At 54.9% G+C, this 20,393-nt stretch overlaps 1 protein-coding gene across 1 annotated transcript in view; it reads left to right on the forward strand.

Moving 5' to 3' along the window:
- The window catches only part of FBN3 (fibrillin 3), a 119,651-nt gene that overhangs the window by 88,591 nt on the left and 10,667 nt on the right, over nucleotides 1-20,393 (forward strand). Inside the window, exons 27-53 of the mRNA XM_074565670.1 lie at nucleotides 4,763-4,888; nucleotides 5,318-5,443; nucleotides 5,790-5,912; nucleotides 6,212-6,337; nucleotides 6,461-6,586; nucleotides 7,031-7,153; nucleotides 7,907-8,029; nucleotides 8,373-8,498; nucleotides 8,928-9,050; nucleotides 9,473-9,595; nucleotides 10,219-10,380; nucleotides 10,894-10,962; nucleotides 11,268-11,393; nucleotides 11,693-11,818; nucleotides 12,333-12,482; nucleotides 13,027-13,098; nucleotides 15,090-15,215; nucleotides 15,691-15,816; nucleotides 16,329-16,454; nucleotides 16,696-16,812; nucleotides 17,050-17,178; nucleotides 17,802-17,921; nucleotides 18,297-18,422; nucleotides 18,509-18,661; nucleotides 19,118-19,183; nucleotides 19,450-19,575; nucleotides 20,187-20,306. Of these exons, the coding sequence (XP_074421771.1) occupies nucleotides 4,763-4,888; nucleotides 5,318-5,443; nucleotides 5,790-5,912; nucleotides 6,212-6,337; nucleotides 6,461-6,586; nucleotides 7,031-7,153; nucleotides 7,907-8,029; nucleotides 8,373-8,498; nucleotides 8,928-9,050; nucleotides 9,473-9,595; nucleotides 10,219-10,380; nucleotides 10,894-10,962; nucleotides 11,268-11,393; nucleotides 11,693-11,818; nucleotides 12,333-12,482; nucleotides 13,027-13,098; nucleotides 15,090-15,215; nucleotides 15,691-15,816; nucleotides 16,329-16,454; nucleotides 16,696-16,812; nucleotides 17,050-17,178; nucleotides 17,802-17,921; nucleotides 18,297-18,422; nucleotides 18,509-18,661; nucleotides 19,118-19,183; nucleotides 19,450-19,575; nucleotides 20,187-20,306 (3,285 nt within the window). The remainder of the gene's footprint in view (nucleotides 1-4,762; nucleotides 4,889-5,317; nucleotides 5,444-5,789; nucleotides 5,913-6,211; nucleotides 6,338-6,460; nucleotides 6,587-7,030; nucleotides 7,154-7,906; nucleotides 8,030-8,372; nucleotides 8,499-8,927; nucleotides 9,051-9,472; nucleotides 9,596-10,218; nucleotides 10,381-10,893; nucleotides 10,963-11,267; nucleotides 11,394-11,692; nucleotides 11,819-12,332; nucleotides 12,483-13,026; nucleotides 13,099-15,089; nucleotides 15,216-15,690; nucleotides 15,817-16,328; nucleotides 16,455-16,695; nucleotides 16,813-17,049; nucleotides 17,179-17,801; nucleotides 17,922-18,296; nucleotides 18,423-18,508; nucleotides 18,662-19,117; nucleotides 19,184-19,449; nucleotides 19,576-20,186; nucleotides 20,307-20,393) is intronic.

A 20,393-nucleotide genomic window follows, 5' to 3' on the forward strand; every position in this document is an offset into this window, starting at 1 on the left:
GCAGCACCCTTCCTCTTTTGCAACAGGGAAGAAAGTAGCTGGTGCCAGATCTGACAAAGGGCTTCATGCCGAGCTGCTCTCGGTGTGTCTTGCTGTCCTGCTACCTGTCTGTCTGGCTCTCCTGGTATCTCCCTGGTATACCTGGGGGAGTCATAGGGTCCCTATGCTGCAGAGAGCCCTGGCAGCCTCTGCTCGTGAGTCTTCTGCCTTGCTTTGATTGCAAAGGCAGAGCTGGGCTGAAGGGTGGCATGTGTAGAGAAACAAAGCGCTGTGTGTGTAGCTGAGAGCACCATAGGTGTAACCCTGGGATGGGAGGACGGCAAAATGAAGTCAGGGGTCCGTGAGACACAGCACAGGCTGTCTAAGCTGGAGGACATAAAGGGAGAGGCCATGTCCCCAAGCAAGGCTTGGCTTGGGCCCCAGACCCCTCCAGAAATGGAGGGCAAAGAGCTGCGTGGGTGCTGTGCCTTGTGGGGCCAATAGTCCATCAGTGACTGTCTCTGCTACCAGTGCCCCCGGGGCTCTGTACCATGCAGAGAAAGGATAGACCATGAAAATGTTGCCAGACTCGGGGTCAAAACTGGGAGCCTTCCCTCAGAGACATCAATTTATGAGGACCTCCTGGACCAGAGGCCAGAGCCTGGGCTGGTGGTGCCCCATGAGCTGGGGAAGGAGACCGGCATCCCAGGCCAGCATCAGGGAAGACTCTGGGTATAGCACCTGGCCCAGGGGAACATCCTGGGCTCTTCCTGCCGTGACATTCATGGGACATCGTTGGTCCTGCCCTGCCACCTCCTGGCCGCCATTACCTCAGCTATGGGAGCCCACACTGGGAGCCCATGGGGCCACCAACCAGCTCTTCTCAAGTTCTTTCCCATCCCTTTCCTGCTTGCTATACCCAAAGGGCATTTCCCTACAATCCCGGTGCGATGTTGCCTTACTTTTTTCACATAAGACTAAGGTCTTGTATTTCCTTTTTCATTTTGCACAACATTCATTCTTCCTTATTCTGTACTCTTCCTTCACTTGTACCTTCCCTTGCGCCAAACCTTGGCTACTAACCTTTCCTCTTGTTTCAGCCACCAGCAGCTGGAGCTTGCGCCTGGCATTGCCACTGGGCTGGGACAGGATCCATGCCTGGTATTTTCATTCCTGCTATATAAGGAGACGGCAACCTTTTTACTGGGGATTGGCTAGTACGCAGTGGAGCTCTGCCAGGCCAGCAGCTTGAACTCAATGGCTGCGAGCTCCAATTCTCAAACACACTTGGCTATTTCCTTCGTGTGATGTCTCATCTCCTTCAGCTTCTTTTCAGCCTTGTGTTACCCATCTATTATTTATTCAGCCACAGATTATTTATGTATCCACACTCTAAATGTACACCCATCTCCAGGTGTTATTAATATCATATGTTCAACACTTACGTTAAACCGTTCATTTTCAAACACTATCGCAGAATGTTTCTCAAGTTGTAGATCTTTTTGTGTGGTACCCTGTCCATGCCATAACAGTTATCTTCTTAACCTGATACATCTACCTGCCCTAAATGCTGTCTCACATACCACATCAGTCATTTTAATCCAGTTACATGTAGCTTGGTCCCTCTTCTAGATAATATACGTTCCTTGCAAGTAGCTGCCAGTTATATCATCATTAGATTGCATCACAGACTGCTGAGATTAGTAGATCCATTATTTCCACTCCTATATTAGGAGCCACATTAAGCTTTGGCCGTTATAGCACTGCTTGGCCTCCTGCTGTCATTGCACATCCTACAGCCATGTGCTATTAAACCAAATGCCTCCACTGGCATGAGAACATGGAGATATCTCATACCTTGCCCAGCAAGAGGTTCAGCGTTTGATAGCATGTGTCTCTTGTAGCTCTGAATCTTGCTGATTCATTCAGTTTTTCTTGGGCTGCTTTCCATGGAATCTTGTCTAAAAATGACAATCAACAAATCTAATCAACTTGTTGCTGTGTCTGCACCTTTCCTTGGGATCGGAATCCCCAGCAGTTTCATACCAGCCTCAGCCATTCATCAGGCCCCTGTCCGGTTCCTCAGACTCTTGCACAGATCAAGTCCTCCATGAGAAGTTCTGGTGGACCATCTGAATTTTTCTACCCCACCCTATTTCCAGTTATAATCATTAAGGGCTCCCTTCCACCTGCCCATTTAATCATCCTTTATCCTCAGATAATTCTTTACAGCTCCTCCCATCTGGCCAATGCTTGTTTTTATTCTGTCAGATTCTCATCTGGTTTCAATTTAATAATTCTTGTTTGTAGCTTAAAAAAAAAAAAAAAAAAAATCCCATCAATGACCTCAGTACCTCAGTTCGTCTCCAACAAGTCAGCCAGACTCTTGCTGTCCTCTAATTCCTGGCATACCACGTTCCTCTTCTCGTCTGTCTAGCCAGACTGACCTAGTCTTAATATTCTGCTCTTTCTGCTTTGGCTTGGACTTTCAAACCACATCAATCCGTGGCATGATTCAATACCACTTATTTATTTTTCACATTTGATTCCCTGGCTTCTCTAAAATATATCACCGCCCTGCCACTGGCATGGTTTTCTGTCTTTTCCATACAAATTGTAGCGTGGGTTACCACACTCACGCTGATCGTCTTCCTCCTCTTCCTCCTGCATTTCTGAGATACCGAGAACGTCAGTCCCCACTGATGGCCTGCTAACTTCTGTCACTAATGAGGTTTATGATATCTTTCTATAAGGATGTTGTGTTTCCTTGTTCTTTTGTTTTAATGCTTGCTGTTATCTGCACGATTCCACCTTATCCTTTTTCCCAGCTGGCAGGAGATTGAGTCATTTCACCCCAAAGGCTGTTGTGACACTATGGCATTTCCCGTGGTCAAGGATTAACTTCTTCCCGCCCGTGTCTGGCAAAAGAACTTGGCTTCTGCCTCCCGAGGGAGGAATTCCTGCCAGCCCCTGGCAATAAATAACATCAGCACTGAACCTGCGTCCTGCAGTTCGTTAGGAGCAGTCTCCCACCACGGAGAACCGGAGGCATGGGGCCTGTGGGACTGTCCGATAGGGACCCGTCACCCCATCGCCACGTGTGTTCCAGTCCGCTTCAGCTGGAGATAAGCTGAAAATCTCAACAGAGTGTTTTATTCAAGTAAGGTGAAAGATTCCATTCAAAAATGGATTCTTTATATCTGACATCACCCCCTTTGCCTGCTGTCACTAAGGGGTTCTTGGGGGCATTTTTTTTTAGCTCCCGCAGTTCATTTATGTTACACCCAGTGGCTTTGTGTTCTGAATGCACGTTCCTCGGAGTAGAGCTGGGGACAGATGAATCCTCTGAGCAGTTCCAGGGAGGCTCCCCTGCTCCGCTCTCTTCCTGTCAGCCCAGGACATCTTGGGTCAATTTGAGGGGCATGCAAGAATGCAAACTCTTTTGAATCTATTCTGGGACCAAAACAGAGAACCTCCTTCTCAGATTAGTTAGAGGATCAGATTCATCCAGCACTCGCCCTTCCAAAGAGCATGACTTGCCCTGTGAAACACCGCGGGTATCGCAAAGACTGTTACCTGTACAATGTCGTAGCAGATCACAAAGAGCTTTCTCCAGGAGCCCCAGATGATGACGCGATATCAAGGCTTCCCAGTTCTGATACTCTCAGGGCTTCATCTCCGCCTGCTGTTGGTTTTAGTTTCCAACCATCACCACTGCACCATTCCAGTAGTTCCCTCAGAATTTTTTTAAAATTTTTTTAGTCTTGCTTTTATAAACTTTTATATCGCCTTTTTTTTTTTTTTTTTTTTTTTTCATTTTTAATGCCAGAAGCCTGGTTTCATCTTTGTTTGGCTGGTTCACATCTCTCTTACTGCAGTTTCATCTGTTTCAGGAATTTCTCCAGTTCCTGGTAAATTCTATCCCTTTGTCCGTGTGTGATTTTCTCAGAAATGTAGAGACTATTCCCCAGCCCTTGTGTGATACTGGAACTACCCCGGAGGCTGTTAACAAGAAAGCTTGTCTGCTGGTCTTCTATCAAACAAAATACGCATTTTCTGAGGAGCTCTCCCTCTGCTGATGGAACTTGTGAAAACGTACTAAGATGGGTGGGATGTGAGCTAGGGACTGTCCTTCCAGACCTCGCTGGCAAATCTGCACAAAGCTAATAACGTCTTTCCTCCTGATGTTTTTACGTGCTACTGAGGTCAAGGCAAGAGTTGCGGTTTCCCAAAACGCATATTCAACCACTGGGCTCACCCAAGCCTTGGATTTGCTGCCCTCTTAATTTTGTGGTGCTCCTCTGTGTTGGGGTGTATCTCTGGTGATGAGACTGTGGGTGATGGCGCCACCCCGTTATTGTTTGAGGAAGAGGAGGCTGAGGGGAGACCTCATCGCTCTCTACAACTACTTGAAAGGCCATTGTAGAGAGGTTGGTGCTGGTCTCTTCTCACAGGTCATTAGCGATAAAACAAGAGGGAATGGGTTCAAGCTGCAGCAGGGGAGGTTTAGGCTGGACATTAGGAAAAAAATCTTCCCACAAAGGGTGGTCAGACACTGGAATAGGCTGCCCAGGGAGGTGGTGGAGTCACCATCCCTGGATGTGTTTAAGACTTGTTTAGATGTGGTGTTGAGGGACATGGTGTAAGGGAGAACTTTGTAGAGTGGAGTTGATGGTTGGACTCGATGATCCCAAGGGTCTTTTACAACCTAAATGATTCTATGATTATCTGGAAAACCCAGCTGAAGGAGACAATCCACCGCATTTCATATCGTTCTCTGCAGATATCAATGAGTGTGAGCGGGACCCACTGCTGTGCCGAGGTGGGATCTGCATGAACACAGACGGCAGCTTTGAATGCATCTGCCCCCCCGGACATGAGCTGACTTCCGAAGGGAACACTTGCATAGGTGAGCTGGTGGAAAGCTGTGTTATGCCCAGAGCCCGTTCAAGGGTAATGATATGGGGAGACTTGGATCTCGTGCTGGGCACATGGGGCTTTGAGCAGCCTGGTCTAGAGGAGTTGTCCCTGCCCAGGGCAGGGGGGTTGGAACAAGATGATCTTTAAGGTCCTTTCCAACTCTGACCATTCCATGATTCTGTGAACCTCTCCTTCCAGTCCCATGTGTGGGTAGAACACAACCTCCAGGAGGGACCAAGGTCACTCCCAGGGTTTCATTGCATTTATGATGTCTGTTGTTCTACCTGCTGTTCAGGGAGGCAAATGACAAATTGAGTGTGGACACAGCAGTGGGTGGGGGTACCCAGGGATGGCTACCAAATAATTCTTAACGTGGCATCAGCATGGCTGGCTTCTCAAACTGTCCTTCCCACCGCAGATATCAACGAATGCTCCCTTAGTGACAACCTGTGTCGCAACGGACGCTGCGTCAATGTCATTGGTACCTACCAGTGCGCGTGTGATTCGGGCTTCCAGGCCACACTGGACAGGCAGGGCTGTGTCGGTGAGTGCTCCCGTTTGCCAACTTGCCATGCCAAGACCACGGTACACATCCAGAACCCTCCTGGCCTCATTCCTCTTATAATGCTCAGTGGGGTGTCTGAGGGTAAGGCAAGGGGGGAACCTCCTGGCTGCCCCACGGCCAGATTGTCGCTACTGGTAAGGGGCTGCCATCAGCTGTGAGCTGCGAGTGGTCAGCAGAGGAGAAAAGTTGTGCTTTCTTCTGGCTGGGGGAGCTTTGTTTCCTCTTCAGCATCTCTCCCACTCTGTCTCTGTTCTGGCTCTGTGTCTGAGCAGCTCTGCTGCAAGACACGTATCCCAGCCCGCGACCCTTCTCCCTTCTCCCCCAGACATTGATGAGTGCACCATAACCAATGGCGGCTGTGACACACACTGCTCCAACTCGGAGGGCAGCTACGAGTGCAGCTGCAGCGAAGGCTACGCATTGATGCCGGACAAGAGATCGTGTGCAGGTGAGCAGTCAGTTTGGCTCTCGTAGGTGCTGCCCAGGGACCTCTGCATCCGTTGCCAGTCAGCCATAGTGTTGGCTTCAGGGTGAGGGGGTGTCATTTTTAGGTCACTTCCAGAGAGGTGATTTCCCTGGCCAGATGTTTTGCTTTTGCACTACAAAGTCCAGCCCCTCGTTACAGGCTCCAGATTCCTGTAACTACATAAATGGGAGCAAAGCCCCTGCTGCGATTCCCTGCTGCTCCCGCAATACCCTTTCACTGGCTCTAACGTCTTTACTTTGGTAATGGTCTCTTCTCTCTAGATATTGATGAATGTGAGGATAATCCCGACATCTGTGATGGTGGGCAGTGCACTAACATCCCTGGGGAGTACCGCTGCCTCTGCTTCGATGGCTTCATGGCATCCCTGGACATGAAGACCTGTATTGGTGAGGACAAGGCTGTGCCCTGGGCACGTGCCAGCACGGCATCACAAGGTTGCTACGGAGTGTTGCTCCAGAGTCACATCATGGTTCTTGTGGTGTTCCAAGTCTGTCCGTTTTCTCCCGCAGATGTGAACGAATGTGATCTCAATCCCAACATCTGCCTGCACGGCGAGTGTGAAAACACAAAGGGTTCCTTCATCTGTCACTGCCAGCTGGGCTACTTCGTCAAGAAGGGAACCACAGGCTGCACAGGTGGGAACGCACCAGACCTGGAGCCAGGGGTGCTGGTGGGGGCCCTCACAAACACCTCCTGCAGCTGCCATGGAGGCAACACCAGCCCTGTGCAGGGGGATGCTGTGGACACCGGGGAGGTGTCTGTGTGCTGGGAGCCCCTCCTGGGCAGGCAGATTTCTGGGAAGGCAGGCTGCCCGCAGGAATAGACAGTTTCCTAATTTATAGCCAAGCCAGGGACCTGCCCTTCCTTTTGTCATCATCTCCCAGGGCTGAGCAGAGATCGGCTCTTCAGCTCAGGGGTACAACCCCAGGCAGCCTGCTCCCAGAGCACCTTGTTCCCACCCCCTGGGGTTCAGCCTCCCTGGAGCCGTTGGTGCCCAGACCCCTTAGCAGGATGGTACCCGGCTGCCCCCTCCTCTCCTGGAGGAGCTGTGTCAGCTCTGATGTCCTTCCTTCCTGCAGACATTGATGAATGCGAGATCGGGGCTCACAACTGCGACATGCACGCCTCCTGCATCAACGTGCCCGGGAGCTTCAAATGCAAGTGTCGCACAGGCTGGCTTGGAGATGGGCTGAAGTGCAACGGTGAGTTCTCGTCCCGGGGTAGGAGCTCCGTGTGTCCAGGTGCTCTGTGGGCATCTGTGAAGGCTGGGCTGAGCCAACACCTGCACGTAAAAAGCTCTTGAGCCCTGCAGGAAGATTTATGGAAGCGTGGAGACATGTGGGTGTGCGACAGAGGGGAGCTGTAGGTGTGGGGGTGCGGATGCTGCACTGTCAGGCTCTGCAACCGTGTCTGTGAAGCCGTGAATGTGGGAGCGAGGGCGCGTGTTAGCGGGATGTGGAGTGTGTGGGCAGGGTATTGCGCTGAGTGTGGCTGAATGTCGTCGTCCGGTTGGCGCTGTGGCCGTGTGGTGATGTGCTGGGGCGTGGTGTGGTACGTGTGCAGGGATGCACAGGTGTGGGAGGTGTGTAGGATGCGTTGGTGTGTGTATGGTGTGTATAAATGGGTGTAGGGAGTTACTGGCATGCGTGGGGTGTGTATGAAGGGATGTAAGAGCGTGTGGGTACCTGTGTCTGATCTGGGGAGGTGCTAGCGATGTGGGTACATGTGTGTGAAAGTGTCTCGCTGCCACCTTGTCTGCATCAGCACTGCCAGGGCAGTGTCTTCTGGCCACAGAGGCTCACAGAGATGTGTTGGAGCCTCACAAGTGCTCCAAGTGCCTGGAGGCTGCCGTCTCCTGGGCTGTTTGCGGGCGCCCCTGGGCCTCTACACGAGCTGCCCGGGCTTGGAGGAAAGGCCGGAGGCAAAACACTGACAAGGGTGTTCTCCCTGCCCAGACCTGGACGAGTGTGCAACTGAAGAGCACAAGTGCAACCTGAATGCCAACTGCGTCAACACACCGGGCTCCTACCGCTGCGCCTGCCGAGAAGGCTTCAACGGGGATGGCTTCTCCTGCTCAGGTGAGGGCCGTAGACTCAACTAGCAGCAGAAACTTGGTCATCCTCTGGGACACGGGGTCACTCTCTCTTATCCACCCGCCTGGCTGCCTGGGTCTGGGGCTCCCCAAACCACATGTCCCCCCAGACTGCCCTGCACCACAGCCTGCTCAGATACCTTCAGCAGAGATCCACCTTCTTCTCAGCAGGTGTTTGGGGAGATCAAGGCAATGTGAAGTATTGCAGCCCCCTCCCCACCTCCCAGCAGAGGGGTGGGAACAAGCCTGTGGGAATTTTCTGGGCAAGCTAAGGGAAGATTCTGTCTTCGGGTGGACACCACGGCAGTCTCATGCTTGACTCTCTCTAGATGTGGACGAGTGTGCGGACAATGTGAACCTGTGTGAGAATGGACAGTGTCTCAATGCACCGGGAGGTTACCGCTGCGAGTGTGAGATGGGCTTCAATCCCACAGAGGACAGCAAGGCCTGCCAGGGTAAGTGCCCAGAGTTTTGGTTGGTGCTCCAGGAGATCCAGCGTCCACCTCCTTTCTGTCCTTGATCTCTCCACTGCATTGTGACCACTTGATCCATTACTAAGCAAGAGCCACCATCACCTGATGGTGCAGGGCTCCTGAGGTGCCAGCTCTTCCGCTTAGAGGAGTTGTCCCCAGCCTGCAGAAAGGTTGGGCTGAGCCAAGGATCCACGTAAGATGTGGACAATCAGCAAAACAGGGGTTGAGGGCAGAGGGCATACGCACAGCGTGCCTGGTCCTGCTCACCCAGGAGGTGGTGTCCCCAAGGCACTGGAACAGATGGGTTACCCACACCTGGGCTGCGGCTCTGCTTTGTGACGGGAGCAGGAGAGGCCTGTCTTGGCCCTCACTCTGCCAGGTCCTGAGTACCCAGTTCTCCCTCTTTTGCAGACATCGACGAATGCACCTTCCAGAATATCTGTGTCTTTGGGACCTGCCAGAACCTGCCTGGGATGTTCCGCTGCGCCTGTGATGATGGCTATGAACTGGACAGGAGTGGAGGCAACTGCACAGGTATAGGACTTCCACGGGGCTGTTGGGTGAGGATCATTGCTGGGTGATAGCTGGTGTGAGCTTGCCCCAGCCATGACAGGGAGTGGCACTAGCAGCCTAAAGCCAACTGAACATCCCTGGGTGATGTCTCTTTGCTCTTGGCAAGGCCTCGATGCTGCTGGAAGAGGGGCCTTCAGTGGAAAGGAGGGAAGGCTCAGTGGGGTTCTGCTCCTTTCTTCTGACTCTGGGCAGGGTGGTGTGAGGTAGGACAAGGCAAGGTCTGTTTCTAGAGCCGCTTTGCTTACCATCACATGAAGAGCCTTGGAAACACCATGGTCATGGGGATACACCCTGGACACACAGTGCAGAGTTTAGGGCTGTGGCTGTGGTTTCTGTGGCAGTCTTCATCTTTCTTTTCAGTCGTCATCTTTCCATCTTTTCAGACATCAATGAATGCGCAGACCCCGTCAACTGTATCAACGGCCTGTGTGTCAACACCCCTGGCAGCTACCTGTGCAACTGTCCCCAGGACTTCGAGCTGAACCCCACCGGTGTGGGCTGTGTGGGTGAGTGGGGACCTGTGTGGAGAGCACACCTTCCATCCAAGAGCTTGGTAGTCCTTCTTGTTGGTCCCACACAGCTGGAACCGGCCACTACCAGAGGCTGGGGTGGCTGACCACGATCTGCCCTGCCAAATACCTGCCTGTCCATGACGGGCTTAACCCTGCAGCAGTAGAAGAGTACCTACCTCCTGTTACACCTGGCCCACCTTGTGTCACCAGTGGTGACCAACTCCTGGTGGAAGCAGTGTTGTCCCTGGGCACCTCTGGAGCTATTCTTAGCCCTTGGTTTCTTGAAAGGCCCTGGGTTATTGATAGCGTTATTTGAGTCATGCTCCTTAGCTGTACTGAAGACAGGCCACTGTGCCATGACCTCTGAGTGATACAGCGTGGCTTTTACCAGACAAGCTGGGCGCACTTTATGCTTGAAGGGTTCCCAAAGTCACGAGCTGCAAGGACAGTCTGGATGTGGTTTATTACAACACAGGTAGCTGACAGCATGGACATCTGGGGCAGGACTGGGGCCTTATCCCTCTCTCTGCTTCTTGAGGCCATAGTCCCTTCATTCCTCCTGTGCGCGCAAGTCTTTACTGGGGAGGCTTTGCTCATCCACTACTGTCTTTGTGCAGATACCCGGGTCGGGAACTGCTTCCTGGACACCCAGGATCGAGGAGATGGGGGCATCTCCTGCAGCGCAGAGATTGGAGTTGGGGTCACTCGGGCATCCTGCTGCTGCTCGCTGGGTCGTGCGTGGGGCAACCCCTGTGAGCTTTGTCCTCCAGCCAACACGAGTGAGTTGGGAAAACGTCTGGGGTAAACTTGGGCATGGGCCAGGTGGGCAGAGCAGAGGAGAGAGACGGGGCCACTTCCCTGTGGCTTCTCAACTCAGGCTGGGGGTCCTGGGTCCAGGATATGCTGTCGTCACGATGGAGCAAGGGAAGCTGAGGGAGAAGACAGCAGCCTTGTTGTGTCAGTGTGGGGCTAGACAAGTGGACCAGGGCAGGGGAGAGGTGGGGAGACTAGGTTGGTTGTGCCTGGGGGCTTCCAGTTTGAGATCCTTTGTTCCTGGTCACAGTAAGCACGAGGAGGGCAGTGGACGTGGAATAATCCCGACGGGGGGTGGGCAGGCAGAGACAGGGCGGCTGAGTTTGCTTGGCATGTGATGGGAGTCAGGCTGCTCCATCTGGACCGCCGTCACCATCCTCATGGCCTGTTTCTCCTGGGTTTCTCCTGGTTCCCTCTACCCTTCCTGTTTCGTGGGAGCCCGCTCAGCTCAGGATCCCCCTGACTGACTTTTTCCACAGCCGAGTACAAGACCTTGTGCCCTGGCGGGGAAGGTTTCCGACCCAACCCCATCACTGTCATCCTGGAAGGTAAGCCTGCAAGGTCCCCAGTGTCCCCTCACCAGGGGCTTGGGTGCTGGGGGAGCCCAGCCCCGCCTGGGCACTGTCTGCCGTGGCGCTGGGCTGGCTGGAAGCCCGCTGAGCCCCTGACCACCGCATGAGGAGCAGCAAGTGTGTGCTCTCCTCGGGTGCGCTCTGGCCACCTGGCCGAGCCGCTTGGTTGCCACCAAGGGCTGGAGGTGGTGGGATGAACCCGCCGGGGGTCCCGGGCTGGAGGCACTGCCTGGGCTGGGCTGGCGGGCAGTGAACCCCCCCCGGCTGCTCTCCCTCCTCAGATATCGACGAGTGCCAGGAGCTGCCGGGCCTCTGCCAGGGCGGCAACTGCGTGAACACTTTTGGCAGCTTCCAGTGTGAGTGCCCCCTTGGCTACTACCTCAACGAGGACACACGCATCTGTGAAGGTAGCTACACCGTGGTGTCCACGCTTGTCTGTGTGCCTGGCGTGTATGGCACACCTGTGTGTGCGTGCACGTGTGTGCAGTGGAGTTTTACACGTATCTGGGCTGCCCTAGGAGCAGTTGGCTCCCCTTTCTCTTCCAGCCTTCCCGTCCTCATCACAAACCCCTTTCCCAGTGCCAGGCCGGCCTGGTCCCTGTGCCAGGCCCATGCGTACCTTGTGCCAAGCCTAGCCCCAACCCCACGTCAGGCGCTTCTCTACCTGTGCCCAGCGCTTTGACCTCCCGTCTCCTTTATTTGGCAGATATCGATGAGTGCTCTGCTCACATTGGGATCTGCGGCCCTGGGACCTGCTACAACACCCTCGGCAACTACACCTGCGTGTGTCCCCCTGAGTACATGCAAGTCAACGGTGGAAATAACTGCATGGGTACGGCGTGGTCCAAGTCTGCGGGAAGGGGTCTGGCCGTGCCCTGCCCATGCCCAGCCCTTGGGTTGTGCTTTGGGCAACATGGCTGAGCAGATGGACCTGAAACGCTGGGAACCGGGGCTGGGATTTGGGACATCTGAATCCACCAGTGCCTCACCGCATCCCTGTCCCTACGCTGTGCACATTGCCCGTGCCAGCGGGGCTGACGCTTGCCTCGACAGCAGTTATAGGGAGGACGGCTGGGCACGGGGCGGTGGGAAACCCAGCAGAGCATTGTCACTGCCTGCTATGGGGCAGGACCCAAGGATCTCAGTGGAACAGGGCTTCGCCCCATCACTGCAGCCACTTTGGGCTCCCCTGTGTGTCACCTGCAGTCCCTGAGCACCAGGACAGGGCGGTCTGGCATATCCCCAGCAATGAGCACCCATTCCCGGGGCTGGTGGGACCTATTCCCGGGGCTGGTAGGACCCATTCCTGGGGCTGGCACGAGACACTCTCTGGGCTGCCTTTGCAGACATGAGGAAGAGCGTGTGCTATCGCAACTACAACGACACGTGTGAGAACGAGCTCTCCTTCAACATGACCAAGAAGATGTGCTGCTGCTCCTACAACATCGGCAAGGCCTGGAACAAGCCGTGTGAGCCCTGCCCCACACCAGCCAGCCGTAAGTCAACCTTCCTGGAAGGACATCTTAATACCATGGCTGCCCCCTCGCTTTTCTGGCGATTTTGTGCACTTTGAGGCACAGCACTAACAAAATAGAGGGGGAGAAGGGAGAGCAAGTAGCGCTTGTGGGTGACTGCTGTGGGGACGCTGGAGGGACACGGGGGACCGGGACAGTATTGCGGAGAGGAGATGATGTGCGGGCTGAGTGTGGGTGGCGGCGTGGCGGTGCGGAGTGCTGGCCGTGCACTGCGTGTAGGGGTGAGCCTGTACCTGCGTGCGAGGCATGCAGATGCCACGCGTGTGCATGCCTTTTATTGCGTGTGTATGTATGCAAAGTGCCTGGCGCCGTATGTGTTCTTGGGTTCCCCATATGCCGGCCCATGCGACTCCCCGCTGAGCACCATGCCAATCCCCTCCTGCCTGTCAGCGCTCCCCCCCGGCCCTGCTCACTCCAGCCATAGTTGGCCCTTGTCCCTCTCATCCCTCACTGCATCCCACTCTGCCCGCCGGGCATGGCCATGACCTCGGTGTTCCCCTTGCAGCCGAGTACCAGATCCTGTGTGGGAACCAGGCCCCCGGGTTCATCATCGACATCCACACGGGGAAGCCGATCGGTGAGTAGAACCCCCACGCCCTGCAGAGCCAGGTCTGCTCTCTGCCGCCTTCCCACAGTGCCCGTGAGCTCGTTTCCTTCCCCTCCGTTAGTAAACTAAGCCCTGAGCAGAGGAGAGACAAGGAAGAGAGGTGGCAGACGTGGCTGCAAGCAGCTGGCCAAACCTTCAAACCTAGGTCCTGAGTGGCTGGGCTGCCCAGACCTCCCCACATCTGCAGTTGTGCTTTGGTTTCTGTCCCACCTGGAGAGAGAGGTGGCCGGTGACCACAGAGAGCGGTTAGTGGCTAGGTGGAGACCTGTGCTAGCCCTGGCGCTCACAGTGCCAGCAGCACCGGCCCTACAGCAGCAGGGCACTGCTGAGAGCCAAGGCTTCAGGTTTATGGTTTGGTACATGGAAAACCAGAGGAGCTGCTGCGTGTCCTGGGATTTGTGGGATGTCTACAGATGTCTTGCAGTCTTGAAAGATGGGCTCGCTGTCAGTTTGTGAGAGCAACAGGTTAGTTCATCATTGCTTCACCTTGGCAGTGCCAGCCAGGGGACTGAAGAGGAGGGAGATGAGTCCATCTTCCGCTCCCAGGAAAAAAATGCAACAGAGGTTAACAGTGCAGTGCTGGCGGTGGATTGTGCTGGGCACAGAGACAGAGTCAGGGACCCTGGAGCCATCTCAATATTTCAGTGGCCCCCTGACTTCCCATTTGCAGCCTGGTCCTGGAGCCTGAGCATAAAATCATAGAATGGTTAGAAGGGACCTTAAGGATCATCTAGTTCCCACCCCCTGCCCTGGGCAGGGACACCTCCCACCAGCCCAGGTTGCTCCAAGCCCCGGCCAACCTGGCCTTGAACCCCTCCAGGGATGGGGCAGCCACAGCTTCTCTGGGCAACCTGGGCCAGGGGCTCACCACCTGCACAGCAAACAATTTCTTCCCAAGATCTCATCTAAATCTCCCCTCTTGCAGTATAAAACTGTTCCGCCTCGTCCTATCGCTCCCCTCCCTGATAAAATGAGCAGGTGACCATGTTTACTGCAGAGGCACACTTGGAGGAAAAGAGGTGGATGTCCTGGGTGGGATCCCTCCCAGCATGTGCTGTGCAGGCTCTGCCAGCAATCCCTTGGCTCCTACGGCTCGGAGTCTTGTGTGGCTCTGCTGGAGACCCAGACCTCTGCACAGCGGCCCTGGCATGATCTGCAGGATCCCATGTCAATCCTCCAAGAGTTGCTCCACTCTCTGTCTGGTGGCCCTTTCCTGCCGGTCTTCTTTTTAGGATGAACAAGGGCAGCAGTTGCCCAACGATGGGGGATGCTTCCATGCATCTGAGCCAGCAATGTGCCCTTGTGGCCAAAAAGGCCAGTGGCATCCTGGGGGGCATCAAGAAGAGTGTGGGCAGCAGGTGGAGGGAGGTCATCCTCCCCCTCTGCTCTGCCCTGGGGAGGCCACAGCTGGAGCACTGGGTCCAGTTCTGGACTCCCTGGTTCCAGAAGGACAGGGAACTGCTGGAGAGGGGACAGCAAAGGGCTGCCAAGATGCTGAGGGCACTGGAACACCTCTCTGATGAGGAAAGGCTGAGGGATTTGGGGCTCTTCAGTCTGGAAAAAAGACGCCTGAGGGGGGATCTTATCAACGCTTAGAAATACTGAAAGGGGGGGTGTCAGGAGGATGGGGCCAGGCTCTTCTCAGTGGTGCCCGGGGACAGGACAAGGGGTAACGGGCACAAACTTGCCCATGGGAAGTTCCATCTCAAGACGAGGAGGAACTTCTTTGCTGTGAGGGTGGCAGAGCCCTGGCACAGGCTGCCCAGAGAGGTGGGGGAGTCTCCGTCTCTGGAGACATCCCAACCCCGCCTGGACGCGTTCCTGTGCCACCTGCTGTGGGTGACCCTGCTGTGGCTGGGGGTTGGAGGAGATGATCTCCAGAGGTCCCTTCCAACCCTATGATTCTATGATTTCCTCCCTGCTGCCTTCCCGGGGCGCTGAGAGATGTTCTCTGTGTGCAGATATTGATGAGTGCAGTGAGATCCCCGCTATCTGCACGAACGGTGTCTGCATCAACCAAATTGGCAGCTTCAGGTGCGAGTGTCCCATTGGATTCAGCTATAACAACATCCTGCTCATCTGCGAAGGTAACGGGGCAGCCGGGACAACGCTGCCGAGGGCGCCCAGGAGGGTGGGGGTCCCCAGTGGGGCATTAGCGTCTCCCCAGCTCATGGGGCACCTGGGGGAGGGCTGTCAGCAGACACGGACAGAGTCTACATGTTCTCAGCCTTCTTGAAATCTTCATTTTCCGCATCAAAGGTTGGACGAAAATTGCTGATTTTCATTCATGTTCCTCTCTGGTTTTCCCCTCCTCTGTTTTTGGGTTGGTTTTTTTGTTTTTTGGAAAAAGTTTGCAAACGTGAGCGTTTCCAAGTTTTGACTTGAAACTAAAATTCACTATTTTATTGCAAAGCGATAGAAAATGGTTGAAAATTGACCCTGACTGGAGCAAACCAAGGGTTAAAATTCCATTGACTCCGCCGAGCCCTACCAGGATGGTGGTGCCTGGTGAGCCCTTGGCCCCCTGCGCACTCCGGGTTTGTGTTGCTCTTCCCCCTCCAGACATCGATGAGTGCAGCAGTGGGGAGAACCTCTGCCAGCGCAACGCCGACTGCATCAACATCCCGGGCAGTTACAGGTGCGAATGCTCAACCGGATACAAGCTGTCGCCTAGCGGAGCCTGCGTGGGTAAGATGGGAGCTCTTTGCTACCTATTCCAGAGACAGGGGCGGGAGGCACGGACACCCCTGCCTGGGCTCTTCACGTGGCTTTGCAGACCAGCCTGTGCGGACCCAAGGAGGGACAGCGTGAAGGACACGCCAGTCCCACGCGTGGGTTGCCGGTCTTTTGTCAAGCCTGGGGACTATGACCTTGGTTGTGCTGTGATTATGGGATACCTGTACTTTTGGAACAATTCCCAGGGATTGTGGGCCCTTGAGGGATGAGAAAAAGGTCGCTGTGAAGTGCAGCTTTAGTCTGGCAGCTCAGGCCATTTTCTCCAATTAAATTTACTGTTTTAGCGATGGCAGTGCATCAGTCTCGTTCTCTGGGAAGCCGCCTCCCAGAAAACGGAGGCCCCGTTCTGCTGTGCTGCTGCTCACAGACACAGCTTCCCACCACCTGCAGAAGGCCAGTGCCTCGCCTCTTCCCATTTGCTCCATCCCTTCTGCTCACTGCTGCCCGCTTTTGCTTTGTTTTAGGTCGCAACGAATGCCAGGAGATCCCCAACGTCTGCAGCCATGGGGACTGCGTTGACACCGAGGGCAGCTATGTCTGCATCTGCCACAACGGCTTCAAGGCCACGGGGGAGCAGACCATGTGCATGGGTCAGTGTGACACTGTGACTGCCACAGCCCTGCCGCAAGTCAGATACCAGCATGGACATGAGCTCTCTCCAGCACCCGCTGCGTAGTGCCAAGGACAGCCAAGGGCCACGGTGTCCTCTCGATCCCCGGCTGCCCCTGCAAGCCACAGGGGTGTTGGGCTGCCTGGACCCTGGCTGCACACCCAAGACAGGGGCTCTCAGCTCTCTCAGCCCCTGAATCAGCCCTGACCTTCTCTCTGCAGATATCGATGAGTGTGACCGACAGCCCTGTGGAAACGGGACCTGCAAGAACACAGTTGGCTCCTACAACTGCCTCTGCTTCCCTGGCTTTGAGCTAACGCACAATAACGACTGCATGGGTGAGTTGCATGAAATCCTGACCGTGTGGATGGCTGATTGGGGTCAACGTGGCAAGGGCTGTGGGGCGTGGGGTGTCACACGGTGGCATACAGGGGGTCAGCTCTGGGTGTCACCTGGCAGTGGCTGTAGAATTGACCTCTGGGTGTCACCTGGCAGTGGCTGCAGGGGTGGTTGTATGTGACACTCACATGCTCTGCATATCTCTTCCCGCTGTGCTTATCATTTCCCTCCCACAGACATTGATGAGTGTTCATCCCTGGTGGGGCAGGTGTGTCGAAACGGGCAGTGCATCAACAGCATCGGCTCCTTCCAGTGCTTGTGCCAAGAGGGGTATGACCGGACCCCTGATGGGAAGAACTGTGTAGGTGAGTGTCCGGGCAGCAGGCTGGACCTTCCCAGTCAGTTGAGCTGTGTGTTGGCATGGCTGGCATGGTGCAGTGCTATGAGACCTGGTCCCCAAACTGGTCCCGTCAGAGGCAACTGAGCAGTGGACTCTCCAGAGCCACTCACAAGGCCCAAAGTCCTCTGGAGCCAAAGCCTGATTGTTTGACTGCCTGTGAGAAGCTGGACTGGGCCCCAGTGTGCCTTCATGTCCCTTCCTGCAATGCAGGGAACAGTCAAGCCAGTCCCTTTCCATGTGCTGAGACCTGCCTGACAGCGAGGAGAAATGTTGTCCTGTCCATGCCTCTAAAGCATGGAGAGTTGTACCAGGGATGCCTTGGGAACCACCCTGCAGGCAGGGGCCGTGGGGGGAGACAGGCACATCGCACCCTTGTGTCCGTCACTCTGCCTCCTGCAGGGCTGAGTCCGTGTTCCCAGGGCACACGAGGTAGAGCATCCCGGAAAATGTCCTATCCGCTTCCCTGACATCTTTAGGGCAAAGCAGGGTGCACCTGGAGGTAGGGCCTGGGTGCAGCAAGGTACCCTGCACCCAAGTCCTCTGAGCTGAGCACAGACGCTATCACTGGTTATTTCCCCTCCTCTGCAGACATCAACGAGTGCGTGAGCCTGCCTGGGACCTGCTCCCCGGGCACCTGCCAGAACCTGGAGGGCTCCTTCCGCTGTATCTGCCCCCCTGGGTACGAGGTGCAGAACGACAACTGCATTGGTAATGTTGGCTCTCTGCCTCCTCCATTTCCAGCACAGCATGTGGTCACCTTGGACTATTCCCAGAACAACCGTATTCTTCCTGAGTGGGCTGGGCCATCCATCTCCCCCCGCCCCCCCGCCACAGATAGCTTCTTGAAAGCAAGTAGAGATGGAGCAAGGCAAGGCGTGCTCCGATGATGGAGGAGGCTTGATGGTTTTGCTGTCCCCTGGCCTCTTCATTGTCCCATTTGCCCTGAGGGTGGGTTAAGGGTGAGGGCTGGGGTGATGTCCTGCGGGCATCAGAGCTCCCCAGACATCACAGCTGGTTTTGATGCAATGAGGAAAGGAGTGACCTTTGGCTGCTCTGTAAGTAATATGTCCCTGGTGCTCCCAGATATCAATGAGTGTGAAGAGGAGCCCAACATCTGCCTCTTCGGGACATGCACCAATACCCCTGGCAGCTTCCAGTGTGTCTGTCCTCCGGGCTTTGTGTTGTCTGATAACGGCCGACGGTGCTTTGGTGAGTGCAGCTCATCATGGTGGGGAGGGGACCGTAACCATCCTGGATATCTGCAATGACCCATGACTTTCCCCATCCACCTACAGATACTCGCCAGAGCTTCTGCTTCACTCGCTTTGACAACGGAAAGTGCTCTGTCCCCAAGGCCTTCAACACCACCAAGGCTCGGTGTTGCTGCAGCAAGATGCCAGGAGAAGGCTGGGGAGACCCCTGTGAGCTGTGCCCGCAGGAAGGAAACGGTAGGTGTGCTGGGACCTAGCTCCATGGGAGAGATGGCTGCACGTGTCTCCGACATATGCAGAGTATGGGGAAGGTGCGCAGGTCAGAGAACACAACCAGCAATGCAAGACGTCCAGCAAAGTGGGCTCCTCCATCTGGAGAGTACCACATTGAAACCTAGTAGCCCTTCCTGGACTGCAGTATTCCTTGGATCTCCAGCAACCACAGTCAGCCTTATTTCTGCTTCGGATCTGCTCTCAGTTCTCTGTGGGGCTTTAGATAAGGCAAAAGCATCTCAGTGCCTCCCGATCCAAGGGCAAGCACAGGTGTTTCCCAGCCATCTGGGCTTCTGTGGCCTCCCATGGCCACAGAGCTGTCAAGCTCTCAGTCATGCTCTAGAAGCCTCCAAAAGCACATTTCAGTTTCTGTGAGTAGAAGCACTTGTAAACATATCTGACTCTTCTGCTTTTTTCCAGTTGCCTTCCAGGAGCTATGTCCGTATGGCCATGGAGCCATCCCAGGCCCAGGTGACACCCGAGAAGGTAAGGTCTGACCTAGGGATGAGAAGAAATTTGTTTTGGGGAGAGTATTGCCTAGAAGCAGCCAAACTTAGGCTACGTGGAGAGTAGGGTAGAATCCCAGAGGCAGGAGGGGACGGATGTAGGACTGGGTTCCCTCTCAGGCTCATGGTCTCTGACTGCTCACCAGAGGTTCAGCCCCTGGCTCTGGAGAGGGAGTGTCTGGGATTGCAGGGTCAGTCCTGGCTATGTGCTCACATGAGGTTTCATTGCTTTGGTTTCTCCTCTAGATGTTAATGAGTGCTCAGAGAACCTGGGTGTCTGCATAAACGGAGCCTGCATCAACACTGATGGGTCCTTCCGCTGCGAGTGCCCCTTTGGGTACAACCTGGACTACACAGGAGTCAACTGTGTGGGTAAGGGTCTGCATGGGGGGAGCACCAGCTCCCTCTTGCTTTTATCCTCCTTATGTCAGAGGCTATGTTCAGTCTGGAGAAAAGAAGGCTCTGAGGAGACCTTATAGGGGCCTAGCGGTATCTTAAGGGGGCCTCCGAGAAAGCTGGGGAGGGACTTTTTAGGAAGTCGAGTAATGGTAGGACTAGAGGGAATGGATTAAAACTAGAGATGGGTCGGTTCAGACTGGACGTTAGGGAGAAGTTCCTCACCATGAGGGTGGTGAGACACTGGAACAGGTTGCCCAGAGAGGTGGTGGAAGCCCCATCCCTGGAAGTTTTTAAGGCCAGGCTGGACGGGGCTCTGAGGAACCTGATCTAGTGGGAGGTGTCCCTGCCCATGGCAGGGGGGTTGGAACTAGATGATCTTTAAGGTCCCTTCCAACCCTAACAACTCTATGATTCTATGTGAGTGCATGTGGAGAGAAGGAGCTTGCTTCTCCCCTGCCCCTTTGCTTTTTACCCCTGGCTCCTGGCTTTGCTGGGCTTGTTTGGATGCTCTGGGTACATGAAGAGACCAGCCTGCACCTTTCCCACCTAATTCATTCACCTAACGTGGTCCTGGCTTCCTGCAGATACCGACGAGTGCTCCATTGGCAACCCCTGTGGCAATGGCACCTGCACCAATGTGGTGGGAGGCTTCGAGTGCGCCTGTGATGAAGGCTTTGAGCCAGGTCCCATGATGACGTGCGAAGGTAATGCTGCTGTGGGGCAATCCCTTCACCCCCATTGCATACTGGGCACGTGTGTGACCCCACTACCTGGGTGAGCAGCAGTCAGGT

The sequence above is a fragment of the Larus michahellis genome, chromosome 23, assembly GCF_964199755.1.
Source record: "Larus michahellis chromosome 23, bLarMic1.1, whole genome shotgun sequence".
In the NCBI taxonomy this organism is placed as follows: Eukaryota; Metazoa; Chordata; class Aves; order Charadriiformes; family Laridae; genus Larus; species Larus michahellis.